This window comes from Alosa sapidissima, chromosome 23 (genome assembly GCF_018492685.1).
Source record: "Alosa sapidissima isolate fAloSap1 chromosome 23, fAloSap1.pri, whole genome shotgun sequence".
NCBI lineage: Eukaryota > Metazoa > Chordata > Actinopteri > Clupeiformes > Clupeidae > Alosa > Alosa sapidissima.
In genome coordinates this window covers 4,003,942-4,031,559 of record NC_055979.1, presented here as the reverse complement: position 1 = coordinate 4,031,559, position 27,618 = coordinate 4,003,942, and the positions used below count along the sequence as shown (strand labels likewise).

Here is a 27,618-nt window from a genome sequence, read left to right as displayed (position 1 = left end):
GTTTCTGTAAGATCTTACACTTTTGAATGGACTTGAAGCTTAAACCTAGTTTGTAATGTTCCTTAGAATTGATACTTCTACTGCAGTGTGAATTCATTCTTCCGTTGGAAACCTAGTTCTTAAACTTCTTCTCATTTGATACTTCTGTTTCAGTAACTGATGGCAAATCATGTGTTGTATGACGATAGAAATGTTCCTAATTGACCAAGTCGTGTGTGTGTGTGTGTGTGTGTGTGCAGAGAAAGTGTAATGATACAATGAGATTATGATACCGTGCGAGGTATAAATGTGTGTGTGTGAGAAACACACAGAGATTAATAAACTACTAACGAGAAAGACTCAGTATTTATAGCTCTTTAAGCTAAATTTCTTCCACAGAGTGTAGCCTAGTCTGATTTCTTAAATAATTTTTATTTTACAATATTGATTTAAAAAATAGCCTATTCACCAATCAGACGGGCAGGTGCTTTAACAAATATGAGAAAGAACACCAGAACGCACTATCTATATTTATGTAATATAATTTACTGTATATCTACTCATTTGTAATTGTGATTCAATATCAGGTTTTGATTATTCACTGTTTGACTGTGTGCTTCTAGTCATAGGTCATTATAGTCAAACAAATATGAATAATTTAAATGCAGACATAGTGACAAATGGATTCATATAGTTATACATACTGGCTGTTGATAGAGTTCAACAATTTAAAATATTGCGCTGTACAGTATACAGCGCAATATTTTAAATTGTTGAACTCTATCAACAGTATATATGTAACACAACATATATGTAACAGTATGGCATCAAACACTTGCCACACCTGGTATGAATGTGGAAGCTGAATATAGAAGTGAGACATGGAATGTGAAATCAAAGCATCAGACAGATCCCTTTTTGCTTGATGTATTCTTGACCCCGATGTCCACAAATCAAGAAGCATATGATATTCATTTCAGAAATGGGTAAATGCATTTTCTATGAAAACCCTTCAAAGGGCCTGTTTGTTAATTGTAGTGATTGAACAGGTAAGGCTAAGGTTCAGATAAGGGTAAGGATCAGGGTTTTAATTGTAGTGTTTTGTCCAATATCTGTATTTTATGCACTGTTGTATTTGAAGGGGTTAATTGAAAGTGCCCTTCAGAAGTGCTTGCACAAGGGAAGACGTGCAAGGAAGCTTCCTGTTTGGCACCTGGAGCAGATGTCTCTTTGTCACTCTTCTGCTGCTTTGAGTAGGTGGAAGTAAGTGACAGAATCAAGCAGTCTCTGCACAATCTGCTACAGGTCGCCGCAACCAGCCTGCCATGCCCTGCTGCTCTGCTTTCGACCACACAGATCTCCGTACATGTCCGTGCTCTGTTTTGTTCTGTTTTGTGTTGTAGTTAATTGCTGATTCCGCTGGAGCTTGGTGTGTGGACTGCTGTACATTTGATCTCTTGGCGGAGTTTTTGGAGGGAGTCTGTCGGTGTCCAAGCCCGTTGCCGTGCTATATGGATAGAGGAATGGCTGCCATGATGCTCTGGGTTTTTGCTGTCCACCTTTGTCTTAATGTGATTTGCGAGGCTCAACCAGAGATGTTCAGTGGCTGTAAAGGTTAGTGCTATCTTCTGTATAATGTTGCAAAAGGTTTTTGATATAACTGGATGCATAGGTGATGAAAAAATGGTAAATATAAAATTTGAAATGTTATGTTGTTTTTTTGTTCCAAATCTGTGAGCTGGCATGTAGCCTAGTCAGTCTTTGTACTCTTTCCATTTTGGCTGTATCCGTGACATACCCAAAAACTATCCCTTAGATCTGTGCATACTTGGTTGAAGAGCCAATAGTGCTACACTACTGGGGGCATGAACATATGGCTCATGAACATGCCCCCACTGTAGCTACGTGGTAGCTTTAGCTGTTGGCTGCAACAACTCGAGCTAGGTATAACCAATTGTTTTCAGGGTTTTTTCCATACCAACCGTACGCAGTGACCTTGAGAAACAGAGATCTAGCCTATGTGAAAAACCACCGGAATTCTCCTTTAAATCACACATATAGATTGTACATAAATTTGACATCTGAACCAAATCCAGCTTTTGACTAAGACCTCAAGGCTGTATCTGCACACTTTTGTAAGGCAGGATCCAATTATGTAATTACAAACTGCAAAAGCCTTTTCTTGTATGTATTCTTGTATTATTAAGAAGCCTGGTGATTTAGGCGTTCCTCCTGTAATGATAGATAATTCAGAGAACTGGTCAAATGTGAAATACAAAGACCATGCCAGAGTTCAGAGTGTAATCAGCATATGATGCCAAAGTTGCTCCTCATTTCCGGATACTCATGTTGTGAAGAAACTTTCAACCAGTCAAAAAGTTATATCATATTTATTTTAGGAATCTGTTGGGATATCTCTCCACCTAGAAATGTTAATTGTTAATTGTACAGTTAATTGTAAATGTACATAGTTATTTTTTGAATCTATAATCTCTAATATTTGCCATTAACCAAAGTTTTATTGACACTTTTGCCAAATTGGTCTTCAATAGATGTGGATCACAGTTTGTAATTGCAATAAAAATGCAAAATTACCAATTGTGTTATTTATTTTTAAAAATCTACCATTGGTTCTATAGTTCTATAGATAAAGTATTTTCATCTTCTGTGCAACTTCAAAGGAGCTTGATGATTCAAGTATTCCTTCTGTTGTGTGAGACAGTTCAGAGAACTGAACAATGCGAGATACAGAAACCATCTGAGTGTTCTGCAGCCTTAAAGGAGGAGTGGGTTGGAGTTCAATGGAAAGCTTTTGTCGAAAGTTTCAAAGCAAAAGATAAGTGAAAGAACTTCCACACATCACGTCCTAAAAATGAACACCTTTGTGTGTGCCAAATGCCAGTGCAGAGGAAGAGTACGCAGAATCAGTGGCAGACGCCTGTCTTATAAAATTCCATTACATTACCCACAAGCATGCACTGCCTGTCTGCATGTCTGTTATATGCAGAATTGAATCCACAGATGTGAACCGATTACAGTATTCTCATAACTACACTTGGGTTTTGCATGCATTTTTTAGATGATTAAATAAGATAAGAGTCAGGAAGCTGATTTCTCTCCCTAGGCTCCTTCCTAGACAGTTTTTTGCTGTAGGAAAAGTGAAGAAATGTTCCTGCATTAGTATGGCACCATTGCCCTGCTTCCTGTTTGTCTAGGTGTGACTTCTGAACTAGGCTTTTCAGCATGTCTCTAATAGTATACTACTCTGAGCACACTAATAATACTTATTGAGTTGAAGTAAAAAATGTAATACTTCGATGCACACAAAAGTCTTACTTCCCTTTAAATTGGTAAAATTTAACATTTTTGTGTGCATCGAAGTATTAGATTTGGTACTTTGGTAAAATTTAACATTTTTGAACACTTCACTTTTGCATTCAGTTCACAGGGGACATATTCTGCCCTGGTGAACATTCCAGCAGTCAGTCAGTATGCCAATTGCAATCCAATTTGGACTCAGAAGTTGGATTTTTTTCTTCTTCTTTTAAATAGGGTCAAGGTCATTTGGAACTAGATGTACCGCATAGCGATACAAAATATGACCGCCGCTCAGTCCTGTACATCCATTCCGCGAAAATAAATCACACTTCAATTTGTCTCCATATTTTACTCCACCCCCCACTCTTGAAACTTTTGTGTATGCTTGTTTGGCATGCCTGAGTGTGTGTGTGCGGCTGCACAGAAAGTAGCCTACTGGTGCTGAAAAGGTGAATAGATTGTAGAATAGCCAAAGAAGATGTAGCATTGTTATAAAACCTTTAACATCTCTAAACAATCACAAGTAGGGCAGTTCATCACAGTTCATCCATTGCAACTGGATTGATGAAAGGTCACTTACAGTTGTGCTCAAAAAAATAGCAGTGCCAAATGTCAAAATTCTTCAAACAAATTGTACTTTCATGAACACAGATGCATTGGGGACACAGTACATTCTATTCCAAAGCAAAACAATTGGGCAAAGTCATCAAAACTTAAATAATAATAACGATATTTCATAGAAAGTCAGAAATGCCATGTTCAAAGAAATAGCAGCGTTGCCATCTTTCCTTGGAAACTCAAAAATGTACTGTACAAACTAAGAAATTCTTGATAAGTGAACTTGGCTGAGTATCCTAAACTAATATTTTGTTGCAAAACCACGGTTTCTGATAACTGCTTCACATCTGTGGTGCATGGAGTCAACCAACTTCTGGCATCGTTCAACAGGTATTGCAGCCCAGGTTAATTGTACTGTATTCCACAATTCCTCTTTGTTTCTTGGTTTTGCCTCATGCACTGCACTTTTTATGTCAGCCCACAAGTTTTCTATGGGATTAAGGTCCGGAGATTGTGCTGGCCACTCCATCAGTTGAATCCTGTTCATATGGAACCATGCTTTTGCTCGCTTGCTGGTGTGTTTCGGGTCATTATCTTGTTGAAAGGTCCACCTCAAAGGCATTTCCTCTTCAGCATGACCTCTTCCAGTATGTCAGACGCCCTGCAAACACCGAATTCAAGCCACAGTACTCAGTGAAGGCAATTAAGCATGGTGGTGCAAGCATCATGATATGGGGATGTTTCTCCTACTATGGTGTTGGTCCTATTTACCGCATACCAGGGATCATGGATCAGTTTGAGTACATCAGGATAATGGAAGAGGTCATGCTGCCATATGCTGAAGAGGAAATTTCTGATCCATGATCCCTGGTATGCTTGCACCACCATGCTTAATTGTCTTCACTGAGTACTGTGGCTTGAATTCGGTGTTTGCAGGGCGTCTGACATACTGGAAGAGGTCATGCTGAAGAGGAAATGCCTTTGATTGCGTTTGTAGAAAACTATAAATGCGGTTATACCAAGCAAATTGATAGCAGCACTGTTTGTATCTTTCGACTGTCATTTATTGCACGTGCTACAAAATCATTCTGTGCAATGGAAGATTTACCAACGTTACACCGGTCTGATACAGTTTTGCCTATACATGCGTGAGACTGAGACGCCTGTTTATTTTGTTTTAAGTGCGTGCATGGTGTGAGAGTGGAATCGATGTGCTTTGATTACAGCTTGGTAGTTGTAGTCTTGTGAAATTAAAAAGCACGTGTGTGTGAAGTATCCAAACAATGACACCTTCATTTCATTATGGCTGCTTTAGCAACACACCTTAAGCTACTGTGTAGTGGGTCCCATCTAGAAGTGGCTACTTCATTCGCGCTTTCCTTGACTCATGGAGCTGCTTGAATGTTATTACAATTTTTCGCCACGATATGGCAGTTTAAGTCCGCTTGATACTGTAAGGCGTAAGCCATTGGTTTCCAAAGGAGATTTTATTTGTGTCGCCAGCATAGCCTATTGACAATTTATGTTGTAAATAGGCCTACCTTATAATCCTACCTGTAGCTTAGGGAAGCTAACAGCTTTCTATTAGGATCTAGTTTGTTAGTTACCGTTTTGTCATAACTCCCTGTTGCATTTTTGCATTTAGAATAGCCAGAGCGTGTATATCTCAATCGGAAAATTAAACAATATCGGGTGCCTATGGACTAGGCTGGGTGAACCCAGCCTGATCTGCCCGCTATTTATTTTTTGATTTCTTAAAAGATTGAGCTTGGTCTGATGAAAGCCAGACTAGCCATGGACCTCAGTTACACAATGCAAGGGAACCTGAATCAGCCTATATTTGCACGAACAATAACGGACAAAAGCTCTTCAACTTTGGCCCGTTAAAATGTGTATGAACAGTCTAGCGACGCATTTCATCAAGGCCCATTTGGACATGTCAGTTATTTGCACCACTGGTTAGATGTAAAACAGCATTTCGTTTCAGACTAGGCTACTGTTACTTAATTTGTGCATTAACAATAACGTTTCAGACTACTGTTACTTAATTTGTGCATTGACAATAAAGTATTACATGAACTAAAGATGACTAAAATCTTATGTAGAAGAAGAAACATTCACAAAAAATCCATCCATCCAAAAATGACCTTTGTTTTTGATAGCTGTTGAAAACGGCATGGAACTGACAGAGATGTTTTTGTTTATAAATACACAAAAAATAAATAAATAAATAAATAAATAAATAACATTATGCTGATACCTTTTGCTTTTCCCAAATACAATGTAGCCTACAGGTGGAAGTGACCTTTCATCAATCCAGTTGCAATGGATGAACTGTGATTAACTGCCCTACTTGTGATTGTTTAGAGATTTTAAAGGTTTTATAACAATGCTACATCTTCTTTGGCTATTCTACAATCTATTCACCTTTTCAGCACCAGTAGGCTACTTTCTGTGCAGCCGCACACACACACTCAGGCATGCCAAACAAGCATACACAAAAGTTTCAAGAGTGGGGGATGGAGTAAAATATGGAGACAAATTGAAGTGTGATTTATTTTCGCGGAACGGATGTACAGGACTGAGCGGCGGTCATATTTTGTACCACTATGCGGTACATCTAGTTTTTTGTATGTCCGCTTATTTTAGGTGTATGTTTACATGTCTATAAATTCTTTACATCAAGACATTCACGTACAGTCATTTCTAGTAGGTAAAGCAACTTCCTGACTATAAACATGCCAAGTTTCAAAGTTCTCAGAGCTTGTGTGATTGATCTGCGCTAATTTATATGCCTTAACTCCAATATAGACAGGCTATATTTTAGTCCTTTTTTGGTTTTGGGGTGTATAACAATATCTGTTAATTTAACAATCTTAGCAGTAAAATAATTTTAGCCAAGAATCCATTTCATATATGGGAGACCTTAGAGATGAGGAAAAACATTGTTGGGTTTAGTTCTACCTCCGGTAGGGGTATCTCAAAAACTAAAGCTCTTTCTGACCATTTGTCACTAGCCTATAAGTTAGTGTCTCTTTCTAGTTATTCAAACAAAGTGTCCTTCAAGTTAGTGAGGTGCAGTGGTAGCCTGCTAGCTAGTAACATCAGCATTGATCAACGTTGTCTTTTAGGGCTGTTTCACGAACCTGAGCTGATCGAAATGTCCTCCTGGGTTGCGGGAGATGATGACACACTGAGTTTCCACTTCTTGTCCCTGCTCTGCCCTTTTTTTTCTAAAGAAACTTCTAATATCCATTTGTCCTTCTGTACACTTATTTCGCTAAGGCTAGTAGAAGCACGAAACAGCAATGCGATATAGCGTAGAGGAGAAGGTACTTGAAATTGCAACATTTTGCAACAAATGATTCTAAACCTGCCCAGATCACGTCAGATTTTCTTGCGCTGCTGTTAATGCACACAATGGACACAAAACACAAAAGTCTCTTCTATGGGGCTATTTATTTCATTCACGATTAGAGTTTCTGTTGTTGTTGTTGTTGACGGCCCATAGATCCGGGGCTATCCCCAGACAATCCTGGGCTATAGCCCTGAATGCCCAGGTCTAACGACGCGCCTGCGTCTCAGTCTCACGCATGTATAGGCAAAACTGTATCAGACCGGTGTAACGTTGGTAAATCTTCCATTGCGCAGAATGATTTTGTAGCACGTGCAATAAATGACAGTCGAAAGATACAAACAGTGCTGCTATCAATTTGCTTGGTATAACCACATTTATAGTTTTCTACAAATGCAATCAATCAAATTGGCCTCCATCACTCAACCAACGCTAACGGTAACATTACCTAGGTCCTTATTGATATTACAAGATTAACGTACCTGCAGTAAAAACCAAGCATGTCCGATAAACATCCTCAGATTTATTTCGGCTTCAAGAAGAAATGGGAATTACACTTAATGTGAACATCGTCCTATCCTTATTAGATGTTCGCTGGGGTAAATTACAGTCCTTGTAGGAAGCGTCCATTGTTTTTCCAACCCACTTTTAACTTCCACCAAAATTACGTCTCACTGCAACGATGCGCCATCTAGTGGACAAACGACTACTTATCGCCAATACTGAAAATGCAGCCATGATGATGATGAATATTTATTTTGGCTTTCTTTTAATCCTACTGAATTTGTAATTATGTTTCGGCCGTTCTAATACCGATAGTATGTGGGTGCCTGTGTGTGTGTGCATGTGTATATGTGTGCACCGCCATCTACAGGCCAATGAGTGTACAGTCACTAAATGTACACATAACCTAATTTTTTTAGACCCCCCCCCCATGGATGAAATTCTACGAAACTTGGCATACCCCCAGAGAATGCCAGGTCAATCATACACATAAAATTTGGTGCAGTTCTGAACATCTTAACTGAAGATAGGGGCGATTAAAGCAGAATAATATTGCATTTTCATTTTTAACCAGGGGGGGGGGGTGCAAATCACAAATGAGTGCTTATGGGCCAGGTTAATGTGGGCCCTTGAGACCAACATACCATAAAAGATTCTTCATCCTTAGTGCCACGGTTCAGGTAGTTATTTAGGAAAATTTTTTTTTTTTGCGGTTCGGGGGGCCCAGCACGGGGGGGGGGGGGGGGGGGGGGTGGGGTGGTGGCCCCGGGGACGAAACGAAAATTTTCCGTAAAAGTCTAGTGGGGCTACATACCCACCAAATTTCATGTACCCCGGTGGTTCGGTGTCCCGGGTATCGTTGACCAAAAATTCAGGAAGTAGATGACGGGAAAAATTCTTGAAATGTGTGCGTGTACAAGTTTATGTTTATGTGTGTGGGTGTGTGTGTGTGTATGTGCGTGCTTGTGTGTTTGCCTGTGTATGTGTGTTTGTGCATGTGCATGCATGCATACATATGTTTACTGTGTGAGTATGTGTCATACGTATGATTACTGTAAATGTATGTGTGTGCGTGTGTATCTGTTTATGCACATGTGTGCACATGGAATGTGTTAACATGACCCCTGGAGGCAAACATATGGAAAAAATTGGTCATCCTAGGCCCTACGGTTCTCAAGATATTCACAGAAAACTGTGTCTGCCCTACCCTCTTTTCGGGGGGTCCAGTACAGCGGGGGGCTACAGATCAAAACGAAAACCGATGGTTCCATGCTATCTATGTGGGGTTACATGCCCACCAAGTTTCGTGTACCCTGGTCTTTCAGTGTCCCGGGAATCCTTGTTGGTGTACGGTCACTAAATGTACACATAAATTATTTTATTGTAAGGCCCCCCATGAACGAAAGTTCACAAAACTTGGCATGCATTTGGAGGGTGTCATAATGATCCTACACTTTCAATTTCGTGCAGTTTTGACCATGTCAGCCAGAGATATTGTGGTGAAAACACCTAATTTTTTGCTTTTTAATTTTTAACTAGGTGGCGCTATACATGAAATAAGTGGTAATGGGATGGGTGGACATGCCCCCGTAAGACCAACATACAAAAAAAAGGTGGACCTCCTAGGCCCTACGGTTCTCGAGATATTCACAGAAAACTGTCTCCGGCCACCTACAGGCCAGTTGGTGTATAGTAACATAAATTAATTTATTGTGTGGCCCCCCATTAACGGAATTCGACGAAACTTGGTGTGCATTCAGAGGGTGTCATAATGATCCTACACTTCCAATTTCGTGCAGTTTTGACTATGTTAGGTCACAGATACCTGCGATTACAACACCTCATTTTTACTTTTTTGTGTTTAACTAGGTGGCGCTATACATGAAATGAGTGGTTATGGAATGGGTTGACATGGCCCCTTGACATCAACAAACAAACAAAAAATGGTCCTCCTAAACCTTACGGTTCTCAAGATATTCACAGAAAACTGTGTCTGCCCTACCCTCCTTTCGGGGGGTGCAGTCCAGCGGGGGGCCTACAGATCAAAACGAAAAACGATGGTTCCATGCTATCCATATGGGGTTACATGCCCCCCAAGTTTCGTCTACCCCGGTCTTTCAGTGTCCCGGGAATCCTTGACGGAAATTTGGACATATATAATATTTGGTCATATTTTGTACCGCTCTGCGGTACATCTAGTTGTCAATTTTACTGTATGTTCATTACACAGCTCTCATTAAAGTTTTCAATGACATACGCCTGAACACAGATTCAGGTAAAACATAAGTCCTAGTGCTACTGGACCTTAGTGCAGCATTTGACACTGTTGATATTTTACTACACGCACTTTTTCACTCATTCATGCATTTATCTCCAGCAGGGTTGATTACTGCAATGGACTGTTCACAGGCCTTCCTAAAAAGACAATCAAACAGCTTCAGGTGATACAAAATGCAGCAGCTAGGATTCTAACAAAAACTGAACTGACCACATTACTCCAATTCTTAAGTCAAGCCTGCACTGGCTTCCAGTAAGTCACAGAATTGACTTTAAAGCACTACTGCTGCTTGTTTATAAATCAGTAAATGCACTCAAACGCTCTGGTGCGCGGCTGGACTGTGTTAGCATGTTGCTATGCTAGCGGGCTTTGCCGTAACTAGCCGTAGAAGTAATCAAAAACATCCACGTTTCCCGACTTAAATACAGTTGCACGAGTAGTTGATAGAAATGTCTACGACCACACAACATGAAACGTGGCGATTTTCCAAGCGAATAAACAGGAGAACTACAATGTGTGGCGCAATAGCACTTGGGAGTACTTCGACCTAGCGTAGTAGTATTGTTAACACCTAATTGTAGATCCTATCCACCACAGAGTTTAGAATCCATGCTGGATCGACCCTCAGCCTCTCCCCTCTCTCTCCCCTCTGGGCGAGAGAGAGGCACACACACTAGAGATGCGCTGATGGGCTATTATTTCAACCATAACTGCATAGCAAAACTTATCATCCATCAGCCATCCATCAGCACCAAAGTTTTTTGACCAATTTTCAAAACCGCACCCGCCCACCATCCGCTGGTTGTTTTAATGTAGGCTATATGGGTGATGCAGCGCTGCTGATGTGAGGCTAGAAAGCCCTTGCCTGTTCTAGAAAGACTGATCCAATGCAGCAAATATATTAAAAGGCTAAAGTCGTACATTGGCTATGTTGTAGCCTATCCCCAGAATATCAGCAGCAAACTCGGTCTCTGTCTTGCAAAACAGTCTCCAAATAAAACGCACATCGGCCTGTTGTCTATTCTGCCAGCTTGTGACAATATATCGTCCAAAATGCTTGATTGCATTGCATTCTCCACATTTTTAGCTAAGTTTCATGTACCACATCAGCATTTTTGTTCAGTGAATCTTTTGTAAATTGCTTTACAATTACCGTCCAAACATGGAGGGGGTGAAGAGGCAGACAGACTATGCAGAGAAGTCTATCTCTCCTCTTCCCTTAAGTGAAGCATTGAACAGTTCAATGGCCCTAGGGACAAATTACTTCCTCAGTCTGTCTGTTGTGCAAGGCAGTGAGCGAAGTCTCCAGCTGATCAGGCTCTTCTGCTTAACAATAGTGCTGTGGAGTGGGTGACACTCATTGTCCAAGATGTTGATCAGTTTGTTCAGGGTCCTTTTGTCAGATAGTGAAGTGATGCACTCCAGTTCAGCTCCCACTACAGAGCCAGCTTTCCTTACCAGCCTGTCAATTCGCCCCGCATCCTTCTTCCTTGTGCTTCCTCCCCAACATACTACTGCATAGAAGAGGACGCAAACCATAAAAGGCCTCTAAACATACTACTGCATAGAAGAGGACCAAACCATAAAAGGCCTCTAAAATTCACACTTACTTTGATAGCAAGTTAAGGGGCTGTGGGGGGCACAATAACAGCTTGATACTGTAATTTGGACTCGGGATCAGGCATTGGGGACTCAACTCGGGCCCAGGTAATGGGGACTCGACTCGGGCTCAGATAATGGGGTCTCGACTCCGACTCAGGTAATTGTGACTTGACTTGACTCAAACACGTCTTCAGTGACTGACTTGGATCCAGACTTGAATGAGGACTTCAGTTTCGAGGTTGACTAGAACACATGAATAAGGACGTTTTCAAAATAAGCATTATAATAGTCACCATGCTATTCATTACCTTTGACCTTTTATACTTGCCTTAGCTAACCTGTACTTCCTTTTCCACGCTCTCAGTCTATGGGAACGTCTCAATGCCATGCCCTGGCGTGCCCGGTGATGAGAAGAGCCACACACTCTTCAGAAACGGACAACTTCTGCACTTTGTGAACTATGGCAGCAACCAGTCCAAGAAGGTCCTCAGCTCCAGAGAGCTCAGCCAGCTTATAAACCAATCGGTCAATAACTCCTACTTCTTGATCTCGCAACTGAACGTCAACTCTTCCGGGATCTATGGTTGTGAGGTCTGTGTCCACTACCCACCACCAATCACCTGTAAAATGAACTCAGAAGCTGTTGTGTTCATAGGTATGTACACAGATATACTCAGCGCACACACATATGTGAAAGAAAAAGAAAAATAGAAAAAAATAATCTGCATATTTGCATATCTGCGGTTTTTTGATCTGTCAGAGCGAATGATGTAAAATGTAGTGAATGCAGATAAGTGAGTCTGAGAAACTAGATGTGAAACACTGTGAATACAAAAGGGTGCTGTTTTAAAGGGATATCCTGTTGGCATACATAGCCTGGTCAGTGGCAGACTGAGCCACTTTAAAAATGTGAAAGGCTAAGAATTGTTTCTCTATGTTTGTGCTATCATTCCACATTGTACTTCTCTAGACTTATCAAAGTGGTTATGATTGTGTTTTGATCAGATTTTCATGAGGAGGGTGAGCACTGGATCTCATGCTATTAACATTCATAATATAATAATTAAGATAATGGCCCCTATTTTGCACCCTGGCGCATGGCGTAAAACTCGTTTTCCACCCGGCACAAAGTTTATTTTCTTATTTTGCATGTCTTTTTTTTAAACAATGCGCCCAGGGGTGTGGTAATTAACAACCTAGGGAGTGGCCTGGCACATTGCTATTGTACACCACCTAAAACACATTATGCCACTGACCAAGAGAAACCTGGTCAGAGGTCTATGGTGAGTTGTTTATATGTTATTTTAAGAGCGCATTGTCAACAGTCATATTGGCGAGTGCACAACGCACCATCCTTCTATCCTCCATGAACTCGCACCCGCGCATGCACATCCATGCAAAACATTAGAAATTACACGATTAAGCTACAATGGGAAACATAAATAGAATGAAGATATTATGAAATACATCTCACAATGCATTTGCAAATTGATAATAAAGGTTAAAAGTGATTAGGCGAGAGCACAGCTGAAGGTGCACTATCACGAGAAGCAACTCCTGCAGGATAAACATTGTTTTATTCAGTCATTCGAAAAATATTAGGGTAAGTGTTGCTTTTTCCAGCCTATGTTTTCGATGGTAACCCATTGTCAGTCAATAGTGAAAGTAACTTACTACGTATAACTGCCTTGTCGTTGACTGACACCATGGTGAAGTTAGTTTCACTTTGCCAATGAGTTCAAATAATAGACGAGTGCAAATGCGTAAAGGCTATGCTAGGTTTTAGTAAAGCATGGTTTAGTGGAATGACTGTTCCATACAGTCTCGCAAGCAGACTCCTTCAAATGCATCGTTGACTGTCAAAATACCGATGCATTCTTTGACGTCACGCTTTGCGCCGTTAAAAGAAATGACAGATGTTGGTTTCTGTGGATTCTCATTGGTTTAAATGATGTTACGCCCCAAACACACCCATGACTGATTAAGAAACTTAGGAACACCTTGTTGTGCGCTCAACATTTGATAACAAAAACACTCCTAATTTGGACTGGACATCTTACTAAATTTGAATAAGCTTTTGACTAGTGACGATGCGCTTTAGACTGTCATGATAGGGCCCATAGTGATAATTTACATATGTCACTCTCCCAATTCTTCACACCCCCTTGTGTATATAACACATGGTAACGTAGTCTCTATATGTTTTTTGGACTCTCTTTCACCCTGCTGTCGGACTGCTTCTCAGAGTACAACTGTCCTTCTGTGAAGCCCACTATGGGAGTGACCAGCCCCCCAAACCCTATGCCTGACCACAGACACATCCCTCTGCTGGTGGCTCTCGGCTTGGTCACCCTCTACGGTCTCCTCCTCACCCCTGTCACCTTCAAATTCTGGGTGAGTGAAGCACCAAGCAGCAAAATAATATATATTCTATTAGTATCTGGAATTAGTTTGTTATGAGAAAATTCTACTTAGCATGCCTATGTCTAATACACTACTTGTTATGTCTGAACTACCTGAACAACCATCCAGCTGTCTGCTGACACCAAACAGGCTTGCTTTTTAACTGTAGCACTGCAAAAAATCCTTAAGAAAGTTAAGAGTGATACAGATGATAGAATGATATTAGTTGGAAAGCATTTTAATACGTCTTTTCAAGGCTGACCAAGGTTTTCCAGTCTGTCTATATCCTGTGAGAATTTGTCAAATGTGTTTTTACAAATCATGATTTGTTCTACAGGAGAAAAAAAACACATCGCCAGGTCAGCTAATCATGGCAGTTTTAGAGATATAAATATTTTAGAAAGTTTAGAAATACTTACGTTTAGATGAATCCAAGAACTGATACAACGTAGGGTGGCTGTAAGAATGTTCAACTGAGGGATAATAAATTAGAGTATGTATAAAGTAGAGGATATGTATCGACACTAGAAACCAGAAAGAGTTTTTTCTTCTTCAGTGTACACAGAATAACTGCTCCTCACTCTTGTCCGTCTTTCTTTGTTTTTTCCTTTTTAAACAGAGAGCATCAAGAAAGTCACAATTTCAGGATCACGACTACATAAACATGAGACTGTTTGGCCGCGGCAAGTACAATGGAGTCCAGCACCCAGTCCACCCAGGAAAGCATTAACATGCAACATCTGCATGGAGAAGCTTGAGGAAGGCAATCAGTCGTACAGAGGCCTCAGTAACCTGTATAAGCCTTATCTAAAGGACAAACTGAAATCTAAAGGACAAAAAAGAATTTGGTGTGTTTTTGACCACTGTCTATGGTGTGTTGATGTGATTCTGTGGGTGAGTCTGCTCTGTTATTGTTTTCAAAAGTGGCCTTAACAACTAAGGTACTAAGCTAAGGTCATGCATCTGTAAATGTAATCAAAATAATGTTCCTGACTGCTCCTGAGAATGAAAGCCTAATGTGTAGGTAGGATGAGGAATTGGGCTAGTGGTCTGTCATCATGTGTGTGTCTGTATACCTGTGTTTTATTCCTGGTTTAGTGTGAAATCATTTATTTGTGTTCTAGAAATAGTTGACATACTGTAAGCTTCATGTTTTAAATGGCTATTATGCAGACTGCTATTGGCAATTGCATTTTGCTATTTTTCTGAGGGCAACTGAGCTGACTGTGTAACATGACAATCTACTGTCATAGTGTGGTTAAAACTGAAAATGCCTAGCTCACAATGTTATTGAATGATTGCACGAAAGGAAGTCTATAGGGAAGCTTTCTCCATGCAGGGTGAGTCCTCCTCCTCTTCCAACCATCACCAGGTTTTGCCCAGTTTGTTGGGGGCCAAGCAGCGTAGCTGGTTTTAGACAGTCCCATCCATGATTCCTTTCAAGGTTCATGTCTGCACCTTGAGTGCTGTAGCACCACCCACAGGTTAAAGTTGGACGTATGTTAACTTTTGATGTGTTGGGAAACTTATTAGCAGTATCTGGTAATATTGTCAGAGGTCCCAACGTTGAGGCATGCAAACTTGTGACATCGACTTATCCAATTTGGACACCATATTGAATTTTCCTGAAAACTCCACAAATTTCATCCAATTTTCAGAAAATTCACAATCAGTGAAACGCTTTCCCCTAAACTTTTTATCCATTTATTATTCAGGTGCCCTTTTATTCATTTTACCCTCTTATTGTATCTATTTTACTATTTTTGTCATTGTTTTATTATTTATTTTACTTTTCTCTTCTACCATTCTAGTATTTCATTTTATTCAGAGGGTTACTGTATTTATGATGTTTTCTCTGCTGTGCCCTACTTGTCTTTTTTATCTGCCGTATCTTTTTTATGCACATCATAATAATGGTCATAGTAATTTGATGATGTACTATAAAGCCGATGTCCCATGTCCAATTAGTAGAATCCCAGATGTTCCATTTGTAGAATCCCACATCTGTGGGGTCCAAATATCCCAAAAAATAAACATCTTTTACCATTTCAGATTTTTATGCAGCCATCTATTTCATAAAATAGACACATCAAAGATATAAAAAAACATGGTTGTGCTTGAGTGGAGGTAGAGTGGAGGCTTTATTCCCACTACTGGGAAGTAGGGTCAACACTGAAGCAGGGGTGTGGCCAAGAGGTTGAACAAATATTGCCACCTGGTAAATCAGATTACATAAGACCTGAGAGAAGAGCAGAGAGACAAAGAGGGAGAGAAATGCATGAATTCAGAAATGAAATTTATTTTGGGGAAAAAATTAGAATAAACTCCAGGAGAGTAACAGCCTTCTTCGGCCTCCAAGATGTATCTTCTACCAAAATGCATTCTCATCTGACGACCAGCCATGCGTTGTCATGCCTGCCGTGCCAGTCAACATGTGAGGCACCAAAGGGGGGCATGGAGCCTGCCATCTGTGGGTGGTGCACTGTCTGTGCCAAGCAGAAGAATGAGAATTGTGGCGGCATCGTTGGTGGAACTTGACCAAGGTTGCCAGCGCTCCAGTGCTCAGACAAGTAAACAGTACCATTTTCATCATGTTTGAAGGAGTTTGTGAAAGTCTGTATGATACGAAAGGGCCTTAAGCACATTTTGTTGAATGAATGTAGGCCTATCGGTTTATGACAAGTTATTTTAGTGCTTCCAGATGTATAGTGACCACATTTACTGTGCTTATCAGGCAATATCTGATCAGACCATTTGAATAAAAAAAATCCTGACACATATGAACAGAGGGCGTTGTGCAAGACAAAATTCTGGACGGGATTGGAGGGGTAGGGGTCTGGTGGGCGTAAATACTAATATTCACACAATTATCTTAAATTATCTACAACCTGGAAACACTACTGCTATCCAACATGTCCCGACCTGCCTCAACTATGAGCGAGTTACAGACTGCAGAAATCACCAGGCCCAGTTTCAGTGTCTGAATTTAACAAACTTTGCAGCGCAATCTCCACAACACCAAACCGTGGAGAAACAAAGCCAGCAAACTTGTTTCCCCAACAGCAACGTGAGCTGAGAACAATCAAACAACCAGCGGCACCTGTGAAGATTCCGCTGATGAATGAATCTGTGTCACGCCCCCCATTTCCACGCAATTAAGGATCATCCTACCACATATGCAAATATTACCTTATACTGATGGTGAAAAACTACATATCGTTTATGGTTTCATTTTGGGATATTTTATTGATAAAAAATATATATGTTTTTTATTTTTTGGACCCTCCCACCTGAAATATTTTTTTGTTACCAAAGGGCAACATTGTGCGACAATAGTACTGAATCACATAAATGTCTTCACATAACACAGAGTTCAAGAGTGTAATACACATTCAAAAATCCTTTAAAGCAATCAGATAAAAAGTTAAAATCACTTCAAACATTTTGATTTTTATATGTCGTATATCATGTATTGTGTCGTGTCACTTACTACATGTTCTTCACCCTGTGTGAAATTTCAAAAAGCAGTTTTCTGTTGTGAACCACTTTCTACACATCACTTTGGGTGTTGCTGTGCAACCAGGAACTCTGCACCTGCTTGTCACACATTATTGGCCAACATGAGGTATTGTCCATGCGGACATCCTGGTTAGGGATTTACCTTTACATTTAGTCATTTAGCCGACACTTTTACCTTACAACAACTTACAACAATTAAGGTACAATAAAGGTACAGTGCCACTAGGATATTGTTAGTGCAGCAATAAGTACTAGTAGTATAGAATAGAATAACAGTTCAAGCAGAGCCCAGGGAGGGAGAAGAGGGATAGTAAGGATAGGGAAGAAGGTAGTGGTAAGCATGTCTAGTGGTAAACATGTCCAGCTAAGTGTCCAGGTAAGTGGTAAGCATGTCCAGCTGTTAGTAGTGAGGTACTCTCAGAAGAGTTGGGTATTCAGGAGGTTTTTGAAGATAGAATGATATCCCTGGTCCGGGAGGAACTGGTAGCACATTCGACCAATGGGGAAAAAACAATGAGAAAAGTTTGGATTGCCATGAGCGTACGTGTGGCAGAGCCAGGTAGCATTCATTAGAGGTGTGCAGCGGTTGATAGCTTTCGACTCGCATATGCCTGAATGAGGGCATTCAAGTATGAGTGTGCGAGTCAGTGACTATTTTGTAGTCAAGCATTAGCAATTTGAAACTTAATGCCACCAAGGGGTCGTCAGGTAGGAATGACAGATAGAGCTGTGTGTCATCTATATAGTAGTGGTATGAGAAGTCGTGCGAGCGGATAATTGGACCCAGTGAGATGGTGTAAACACCAAAGAGAAGTGGTCCCAGCACTGAGCCCTGGGGCACCCCTGTGGTGATTGGACCATAAATGATTTCACCAGCTGATGGGTGACATGTTTTACACAAAAGGTTTTGGAATAACTACTGTCATCTTCAGGCAGAGTTTCACCTTCATCTTCATCCTGGAGTTAGGGTTTAAGAAAAACTTTCCGATGCCTAAGGGCAACTCTGTGCAGTGGAGGGTTAATTTTTAGACCTTGTGAAACAAAACGTTCACCCTGCTTGTGAAACTACCCCTCAGTAAAAGCCATACAAATGGTCTTGCAAGTTGAGCAACATTCCATTATTTCACTTCCTTATAAAGATACCAGAAAACTGTCAAGCAAATTTTCTCCATAATGGTTCATTATGTAAATGGTGCTGTAAATGGTAGAAAAGTATAGGCCTAATAAATAGGTCCACTCCTCTTGTGTATAACTTTATAAATAAATAATTTTAGGAAACTGGATAAATACAAATGTATTATGAGTATAAGCAATACTCATCTAACTTGATCTTCATCTGGGCGTATCTGTCAGACCAGGAAGTAAAACAAGTGTTTAAAAAGAGAATGTGTGCGATCCATTTCCACTGAACAGAAAATAAGTCAGACACCATGTCTTTTTTTACCATTGTTCTGCCTTTGCAAATGCTGTTTTCTGCCACTATTGGAAGTCACTTCTGGGGTGGATCAATGACTTTTTCTCCTAAAGGAGTGTACCAAAATGGTTCTTACAAGGTAAAGTACCTTTTATTCTAATTTCCTTTTAAAGGAGAATTCCGGTGTGATATTGACCTAAAGTGTGTTGAAACATGATACCGAGTGTGAACGTATGTCTCATAGCCCATCTCGGCTTGTACCCTGCACTCCAAAATCTGGCGCTAGTTAGCCGATGCTACCAACAGCTTTTTCAATGATGGTGCTTCGGCATCGGGCTAGCCATGCAAATAAATCACTGTTTTACACCATTTACGAGGCTCAATGTATCTCCACACTTCATTGGTAGACTTTCGAGGGCCCTGACATTTAAAACGAGACATTGAGAACTTTGAAAAAGCACTGGTAGTTCACTCACAAGACGATTTATACAGACAGTATCTTCACAAAGTTTAGCGTTTGCAGCCATCTTGAAGTTAGTCACGATAAGTCTAGCGACGAGTAAGAATGAACAGGTATGATAAGGGATCAGATTCCAAAAATAATTCCGTGGAAATGCATGGATTCCAGTTGCTGCTACTGGAAGAAACTGGAATCCATGCATTTCCACTGAATTATTTTTGCACAGCATGGGGTCAGAAAAATGACACAGCTAATAGACTGGTGTTACAGATCTTAATGGGATGCATGTTAACTGGGGATAAACAATTAGCACGTCATCACAAGCAGGTGTTTTTTTTTTTTTTTACTTCAGATCAGGGCTGGACTGGGACAAAAAATCAGCCCGGGCATTTTTAGCCCGAACGGCCCACTACAATCATACTCACTAATATGCAATCCTGGCAGTACCCTTGAATATGTGTATTGAACTAAGTGCCGTGGAGCACTGCAAGTGAATAAGGCTGTACTAACTCGCTCTCTCTAACTCATTAGTAGTCCGAGGTGGCTGGAGCAGGCCTAGGCTACACAACCTCTACTGCATATTCAAGTATAGGCCTAAATACAAGCACTTGTGAAAGAGAAGGCTCTGCTAGAAGGACTTAAAGTGGCCTACACTGTGGCACAGCAGAGCTCCATGAGCTCATTTCACATTCATGTCTCTCAGTGCTTTATATTATGTAAATCTTTCAGTTGCCTTTTGCATGAAGATGACTTGAAATATTGTATTTTTCACCCATCTTTACCAGGGGAACCCTTGGTCAAATCATTTCAATATTATGTTATATGATAGCCAATGATGGTGGTCCTAGTCAAAAGCTATGTATTTAAAAAAAAAAACAACGTCATGTTAATGTGTTGGGTTCAGCTGGAAATTTGACCATATTAAGGAGCAATGTTAGCAATAAAAACATTAATGGCTGCTTTTTAGAGTATGTTGTTTAGGAAGGGTTTAAATTACAATAAATTACAATAAACAGATGACAAAACATGAACAATGTCAACCGGGTTTAAACCCATGGCACACAGCACATACATGGTCGGTGGATGCACTATCAGGAGCGCCATCTCATTAGCCTGACGAGCCAGACCCACATCAAGATGTAGGGTCTGGGAATTTACCATTGGCACTGCTCAATCCGAGGGGTGGGATAAACGGTTGTCTTTCAAATTTCATCTGCATGCAATAGGATAGCGCTACAACTCATAGTCCCACGCATTTTCCCACCAGAGCTAGTTGGCTAGTTGATCAAACGGCAAATGTTTGCCATCAGGTTAATGCATCAAGATAATGCAATGTTGCGTTTGTGGAAAATGTTATTTATCTCTGTGAATAGGCTTCTATCCCAAGTTAATATGAAGGTAGCCTATGCAGGTGTAAGTCATTTTGTTGTGTCAAGGCAAGCCATGGTAAGTGTTTGGTATCGTGTTTGTCAGCACGTCACTCTCTAAATTCCTCATGTCACTGGTGTGCAGGTTCGAATTGGGGTATTTTTTGCAAAGGCTCATGTTGTTTGTTGTTTTTTTGACAGTCAAAAAAAGGTTTAGTTAGGCCTATGTCGTTTTGTTTGTCATGGATACGAATAAAGGGAAAATTTTCTTACTATCCCACTTCTGTTGACATTTAAACAAAACAGAGAGCTAGCTCGCCACTCCCTCCCCCTCCATCCCATGCAATTGAAACTCGCATCTCGTCGTTGATCGGCTGGAACAGTTTGTTATGTTTTTATGGTCCAGGTTAGACCTGAGGGGTATTTCACAAAACCTAGATAAGGGATTAAGTTGGGATTTTTAGGTTATCCTGGATGAATTTAGCCTTGACTTGGTTTCACAAAAGAGATGGGACATAAGTTACCATGGGGATTTATTCTCTGCACCTAGCCTGGTCCCGACCAGGCTAACGACCAAGCTAAGTTAATTCTAATGGTAATTATGACCGCCGCGCAGCGAAGCGGCGGTCATATAGGTTTAGTCAGATTTTTTTTCTTTTTTTTATTTATTTTTTTTTTTTTTTCTTTTTCGCATGCCCAAATTTCCGTCAATGATTCCCGGGACACTGAAAGACCGGGGTACACGAAACTTGGTGGGCATGTAACCCCACATGGATAGCATGGAACCATCGTTTTTCGTTTTGATCTGTAGCCCCCCCGCTGGACTGGACCCCCCGAAAGGAGGGTAGGGCAGACACAGTTTTCTGTGAATATCTCAAAAACCGTAGGGTTTAGGAGGACCATTTTTTTGTTTGTATGTTGATCTCAAGGGGCCATGTCAACCCATTCCATAACCACTCATTTCATGTATAGCGCCACCTAGTTAAACACAAAAAAGTAAAAATGAGGTGTTGTAATTGAAGGTATCTGTGACCTAACATAGTCAAAACTGCATGAAATTGGAATTGTAGGATCATTATGACACCCTCTGTATGCACGCCAAGTTTTGTGGAATTCCATTCATGGGGGGCCACACAATAAATTAATTTATGTTACTATACACCAACTGGCCTGTAGGTGGCCGGAGACAGTTTTCTGTCAATATCTCGATAACCGTAGGGCCTAGGAGGTCCACCTTTTTTATGTATGTTGGTCTTAAGGGGGCATGTCAACCCATCCCATTACCACTTATTTCATGTATAGCGCCACCTAGTTAAAAATTAAAAAGCAAAAAATTAGGTGTTTTCATCACAATATCTCTGGCTGACAAGGTCAAAACTGCACGAAATTAAAAGTGTAGGATCATTATGACACCCTCCGAATGCATGCCAAGTTTTGTGTACTTTCGTTCATGGGGGGCCTTACAATAAAATAATTTATGTGTACATTTAGTGACGTACACCAACAAGGATTCCCGGGACACTGAAAGACCGGGGTACACAAAACTTGGTGGGCATGTACCCCCACATGGATAGCATGGAACCGTCATTCTTCGTTTTGATCTGTAGCCCCCCCGCTGGACTGGACCCCCCGAAAGGAGGGTAGGGCAGACACAGTTCTCTGTGAATATCTTGAGAACTGTAGGGCCTAGGATGACCAATTTTTTCCGTATGTTTGCCTCCAGGGGTCATGTTAACCCATTCCATGTGCACACATGTGCATAAACAGATACACACGCACACACATACATTTACAGTAATCATACGTATGACACATACTCACACAGTAGACATATGTACGCATGCATGCACATGCACAAACACACATACGCAGGCAAACACACACACACACACACACATAAACATAAATTTGTACACTCACACATGCACATAATTCAAGAATTTTTCCCGTCATCTACTCCCTGAATTTTTGGTCATTGATACCCGGGACACCGAACCACCGGGGTACATGAAATTTGGTGGGTATGTAGCCCCACTAGACTTTTACGGAAAAATTTAATTTCGTCCCCGGGGACCACCACCAGCCCCACAACCCCCCCCCCCGGGCCGCCCGAACCGCAAAAAAAACAAACAGTTTTTCCTAAATAACTACCTGAACCGTGGCACTGAGGATGAAGAATCTTTTATGGTATGTTGGTCTCAAGGGCCCACATCAACCTGGCTCATAATCACTCATTTGTGATTTGCACCCCCACCCCCCGGTAAAAAATGAAAATGCAATATTATTCTGCTTTAATTGCCCCTATCTTCAGTTAAGATGTTCAAAACTGCACCAAATTGTATGTGTATGATTGACCTGGCATTCTCTGGGGGTATGCCAAGTTTCGTAGAATTTCATCCATGGGGGGGTCTAAAAAAATTAGGTTATGTGTACATTTAGTGACTGTACACTCATTGGCCTGTAAATGGCGGTGCACACATATACACATGCACACACACAGGCACCCACATACTATCGGTATTAGAACGGCCTATACATAATTACAAATTCAGTAGGATAAATATTCATCATCATCATCATGGCTGCATTTTCAGTATTGGCGATAAGTAGTCGTTTGTCCACTAGATGGCGCATCGTTGCAGTGAGACGTAATTTTGTTGGAAGTTAAAAGTGGGTTGGAAAAAACAATGGACGCTTCCTACAAGGACTGTAATTTACCTCAGCGGACATCTCATAAGGATAGGACGATGTTCACATGAAGTGTAATTCCCATTTCTTCTTGAAGCCGAAATAAATCTGAGGATGTTTATCGGACATGCTTGGTTTTTACTGCAGGTACGTTAATCTTGTAATATCAATAAGGACCTAGGTAATGTTACCGTTAGCGTTAGTTGAGTGATGGAGGCATTTGATTGATTGCGTTTGTAGAAAACTATAAATGCGGTTATACCAAGCAAATTGATAGCAGCACTGTTTGTATCTTTCGACTGTCATTTATTGCACGTGCTACAAAATCATTCTGTGCAATGGAAGATCTACCAACGTTACACCGGTCTGATACAGTTTTGCCTATACATGCGTGAGACTGAGACGCCTGTTTATTTTGTTTTAAGTGCGTGCATGGTGTGAGAGTGGAATCGATGTGCTTTGATTACAGCTTGGTAGTTGTAGTCTTGTGAAATTAAAAAGCACGTGTGTGTGAAGTATCCAAACAATGACACCTTCATTTCATTATGGCTGCTTTAGCAACACACCTTAAGCTACTGTGTAGTGGGTCCCATCTAGAAGTGGCTACTTCATTCGCGCTTTCCTTGACTCATGGAGCTGCTTGAATGTTATTACAATTTTTCGCCACGATATGGCAGTTTAAGTCCGCTTGATACTGTAAGGCGTAAGCCATTGGTTTCCAAAGGAGATTTTATTTGTGTCGCCAGCATAGCCTATTGACAATTTATGTTGTAAATAGGCCTACCTTATAATCCTACCTGTAGCTTAGGGAAGCTAACAGCTTTCTATTAGGATCTAGTTTGTTAGTTACCGTTTTGTCATAACTCCCTGTTGCATTTTTGCATTTAGAATAGCCAGAGCGTGTATATCTCAATCGGAAAATTAAACAATATCGGGTGCCTATGGACTAGGCTGGGTGAACCCAGCCTGATCTGCCCGCTATTTATTTTTTGATTTCTTAAAAGATTGAGCTTGGTCTGATGAAAGCCAGACTAGCCATGGACCTCAGTTACACAATGCAAGGGAACATGAATCAGCCTATATTTGCACGAACAATAACGGACAAAAGCTCTTCAACTTTGGCCCGTTAAAATGTGTATGAACAGTCTAGCGACGCATTTCATCAAGGCCCATTTGGACATGTCAGTTATTTGCACCACTGGTTAGATGTAAAACAGCATTTCGTTTCAGACTAGGCTACTGTTACTTAATTTGTGCATTAACAATAACGTTTCAGACTACTGTTACTTAATTTGTGCATTGACAATAAAGTATTACATGAACTAAAGATGACTAAAATCTTATGTAGAAGAAGAAACATTCACAAAAAATCCATCCATCCAAAAATGACCTTTGTTTTTGATAGCTGTTGAAAACGGCATGGAACTGACAGAGATGTTTTTGTTTATAAATACACAAAAAATAAATAAATAAATAAATAACATTATGCTGATACCTTTTGCTTTTCCCAAATACAATGTAGCCTACAGGTGGAAGTGACCTTTCATCAATCCAGTTGCAATGGATGAACTGTGATTAACTGCCCTACTTGTGATTGTTTAGAGATTTTAAAGGTTTTATAACAATGCTACATCTTCTTTGGCTATTCTACAATCTATTCACCTTTTCAGCACCAGTAGGCTACTTTCTGTGCAGCCGCACACACACACTCAGGCATGCCAAACAAGCATACACAAAAGTTTCAAGAGTGGGGGATGGAGTAAAATATGGAGACAAATTGAAGTGTGATTTATTTTCGCGGAACGGATGTACAGGACTGAGCGGCGGTCATATTTTGTACCGCTATGCGGTACATCTAGTTATGTTGTCTTATTGGTTCAGCTAGCTGTCATTCACATCAGACCTCCGTGCTCCATTTATAAACTATTTGCTAAATGTATTTGCTCGCAAAACAAAACAGATTGTCTGCCTACTACCATAGTTATTATTTTAATTGTGATAACCTTATAATTATTAACATAGGCCTAGGTACTTATTGTTTGCTTATTTTGATAGACGTTTGATGAATAGCCTACTGTAGTTGATTGGAAGTGGAGGGGCAAGTTCTCGAAGGTATTTTCAACTATAATATTAGGTAGCCTATATCATACTATGTGCACCTTTGCAGTGGCAAGCGCTTTCTTAATGACGTTACGTGCCGAGACAAGGAAGCACTCGTGGGTGTATACGTACATTTTCATTCAGTTGGTCTACCACGCCTACTCTTGCTGTTTTACAGAAGTAGCCATGATTCCCCATTCCAAAAAGGACAACTTTACTTCATTGTTAGTCTATATCAAAAGCGACCCAAGAAAACAAGAACATTTTTCATTTGTTTGATGTGATTTCCTGTATTCTGGTGCATTTTGGGGATGGCCAATACTAAATTCAATCACATTCATAGCCTACATCCTGATTTGTTGATATTGAGGCAATGATTCCATGCAAAGGCTTGGGCTTCAGGGCCCCCTGACCCCTTGGACCCCTGGGCCTGGGCCCGTGCAGCAATCCATCCCTGTCTGGGGGTCAGGATTTGAAGGGTTAGCTTCAGCCAGTTAGCATGTCATTTGGCCGCCGACATTTTTGAAAACATTGCGTTACATGGTTGCAACTTCCGGCACCAGTTTGCACATGCTGATTGGTAGATGACCGCTCATGCACGAGTTGGTTTGGATTTCTGGACGACGACAAATAAAACAACTAACTACTTAGATTAAGCTACTGATATTTGACTTAATGCCTACATGGTTTAGTCTGTATTATACCGGACTTTGTCTTTAATAAAAGAAAAATGTAAATGTTGTCATATTAGGCTATTATTTGCTGTATGTGTGGGTTGACAAGGTAACTGACTATGACCATACATTTTAGCAGATGCAATGACCTATATCCAATTATTAGCCTACTCATTGCGTTGTGCATGAAAACTATTTTAAAACGCACAGGCTGTAGTTCCTACCTGTAGTCCATGACAACACAACATCTGGATGTAACCTATGTCTCCCCAAGTGATTTAAAACAAAACAAATGTCAATGACTTATTTAGTTTGCTTTCTTGCAACATTGACATGATTAGGCTATGCATTTGATTTAAATGACCAGGCTGCCAGTCGAGGCAAAAGCCAAATATCCAACAACAGTTGCAGACTCTTTGCCTGCTCGAACCACAATACCCGAGGGATGTGCGCTTATCGTTGGCTTCATTTTGGCTGCCTGCAAATGTAGCCTAGGTTTAACCGGGTTTAACAAGCTGCAAATGCACACTGGGTGCAGCAAATATTTCAGCTATCCACAAGTTTTTTACATCCCATATGTCTACTTAATTTTAGTAATTTTCGTTATTGCGTAATACAACCTGTCCAAATATAGCATTTAGGGTTCATTATTTGTGTAGCCTAAAGTGACTCAATATTGATTCGCATTGTTTATTATCACATTTGAACATCACATTAAATAACCTAGGACGTCAGCGACAGGGCAAACTTCTACCACCATTCCCAATATGTTATCCCAACCAATTTAATAAATTTGCGCTTATATCGAGGAGAAGCGCGTTCCCGAACAACTTCTTTTCCTCTGAGGGAATGTCCAATCTTCATCAACGACATACCGTTGTGCCTTACGTTGTCTCCGTCTGTAACGTGAAATCTAATAGGCTAATTCTAGCTGGTGCCGGAAACGAACAGCCATGAAACGCCATTTTTGTAAAGATGGCTGCGGTCAATTTCAAACTTTTTTGGTAGCTAGCCTAGAATGGTCCATTGAAATGAATGGGGGCGGGACTTAGTCACTCTCTCCAGTTATATATAATACCTCCATGGGTTAGACCAAGTTGTTTTTGTTTCCATTTTTGGAGCCTGGGCTGTCCATAGAGACAGCATTTTTTTACAGTATATTCAGGGCACAGGCAGCTAGTGGATGGTGATGTTTGCTGTATGTAAAAAATGTTTTAGCTTAGAAACCGCGTAACATCGCTTAGCGCACCTTTAAGATTCGAAACACCGGCATGTTGAGCTGTGAAGATATGCACTATAGTGTCACCCCAGGATCGCAGACCATACCTTAATAAATTAGTTTTAGCTAATGGCGACTGTCTGCCTGATCCTGAGCTGATAACAGAATGGGTAGACAAGA

At 40.6% G+C, this 27,618-nt stretch overlaps 2 protein-coding genes across 3 annotated transcripts in view; both read left to right on the top strand.

Annotated features, from left to right (window-relative positions):
• The first annotated feature begins 1,228 nt into the window (after positions 1-1,228).
• On the top strand, positions 1,229-16,048 carry si:dkey-1h24.6. The gene is made up of 4 exons (XM_042081608.1): positions 1,229-1,593; positions 11,959-12,249; positions 13,840-13,988; positions 14,617-16,048. The coding sequence occupies exons 1-4, from the start codon at positions 1,491-1,493 to the stop codon at positions 14,725-14,727; spliced, it is 654 nt and encodes a 217-aa protein (XP_041937542.1). The 5' UTR covers positions 1,229-1,490; the 3' UTR covers positions 14,728-16,048.
• A 2,858-nt stretch (positions 16,049-18,906) lies between these two features.
• Positions 18,907-27,618, top strand: part of LOC121698999 — a 29,770-nt gene continuing 21,058 nt past the window's right edge. Inside the window, exon 1 of one of the 2 annotated variants that reach the window (XM_042081586.1) lies at positions 18,907-19,069. In XM_042081586.1, coding sequence (XP_041937520.1) covers positions 18,947-19,069 — 123 coding nt within the window. In that variant the 5' untranslated portion in view covers positions 18,907-18,946. The remainder of the gene's footprint in view (positions 19,070-27,618) is intronic. The other variant, XM_042081584.1, reaches the window with a different exon arrangement.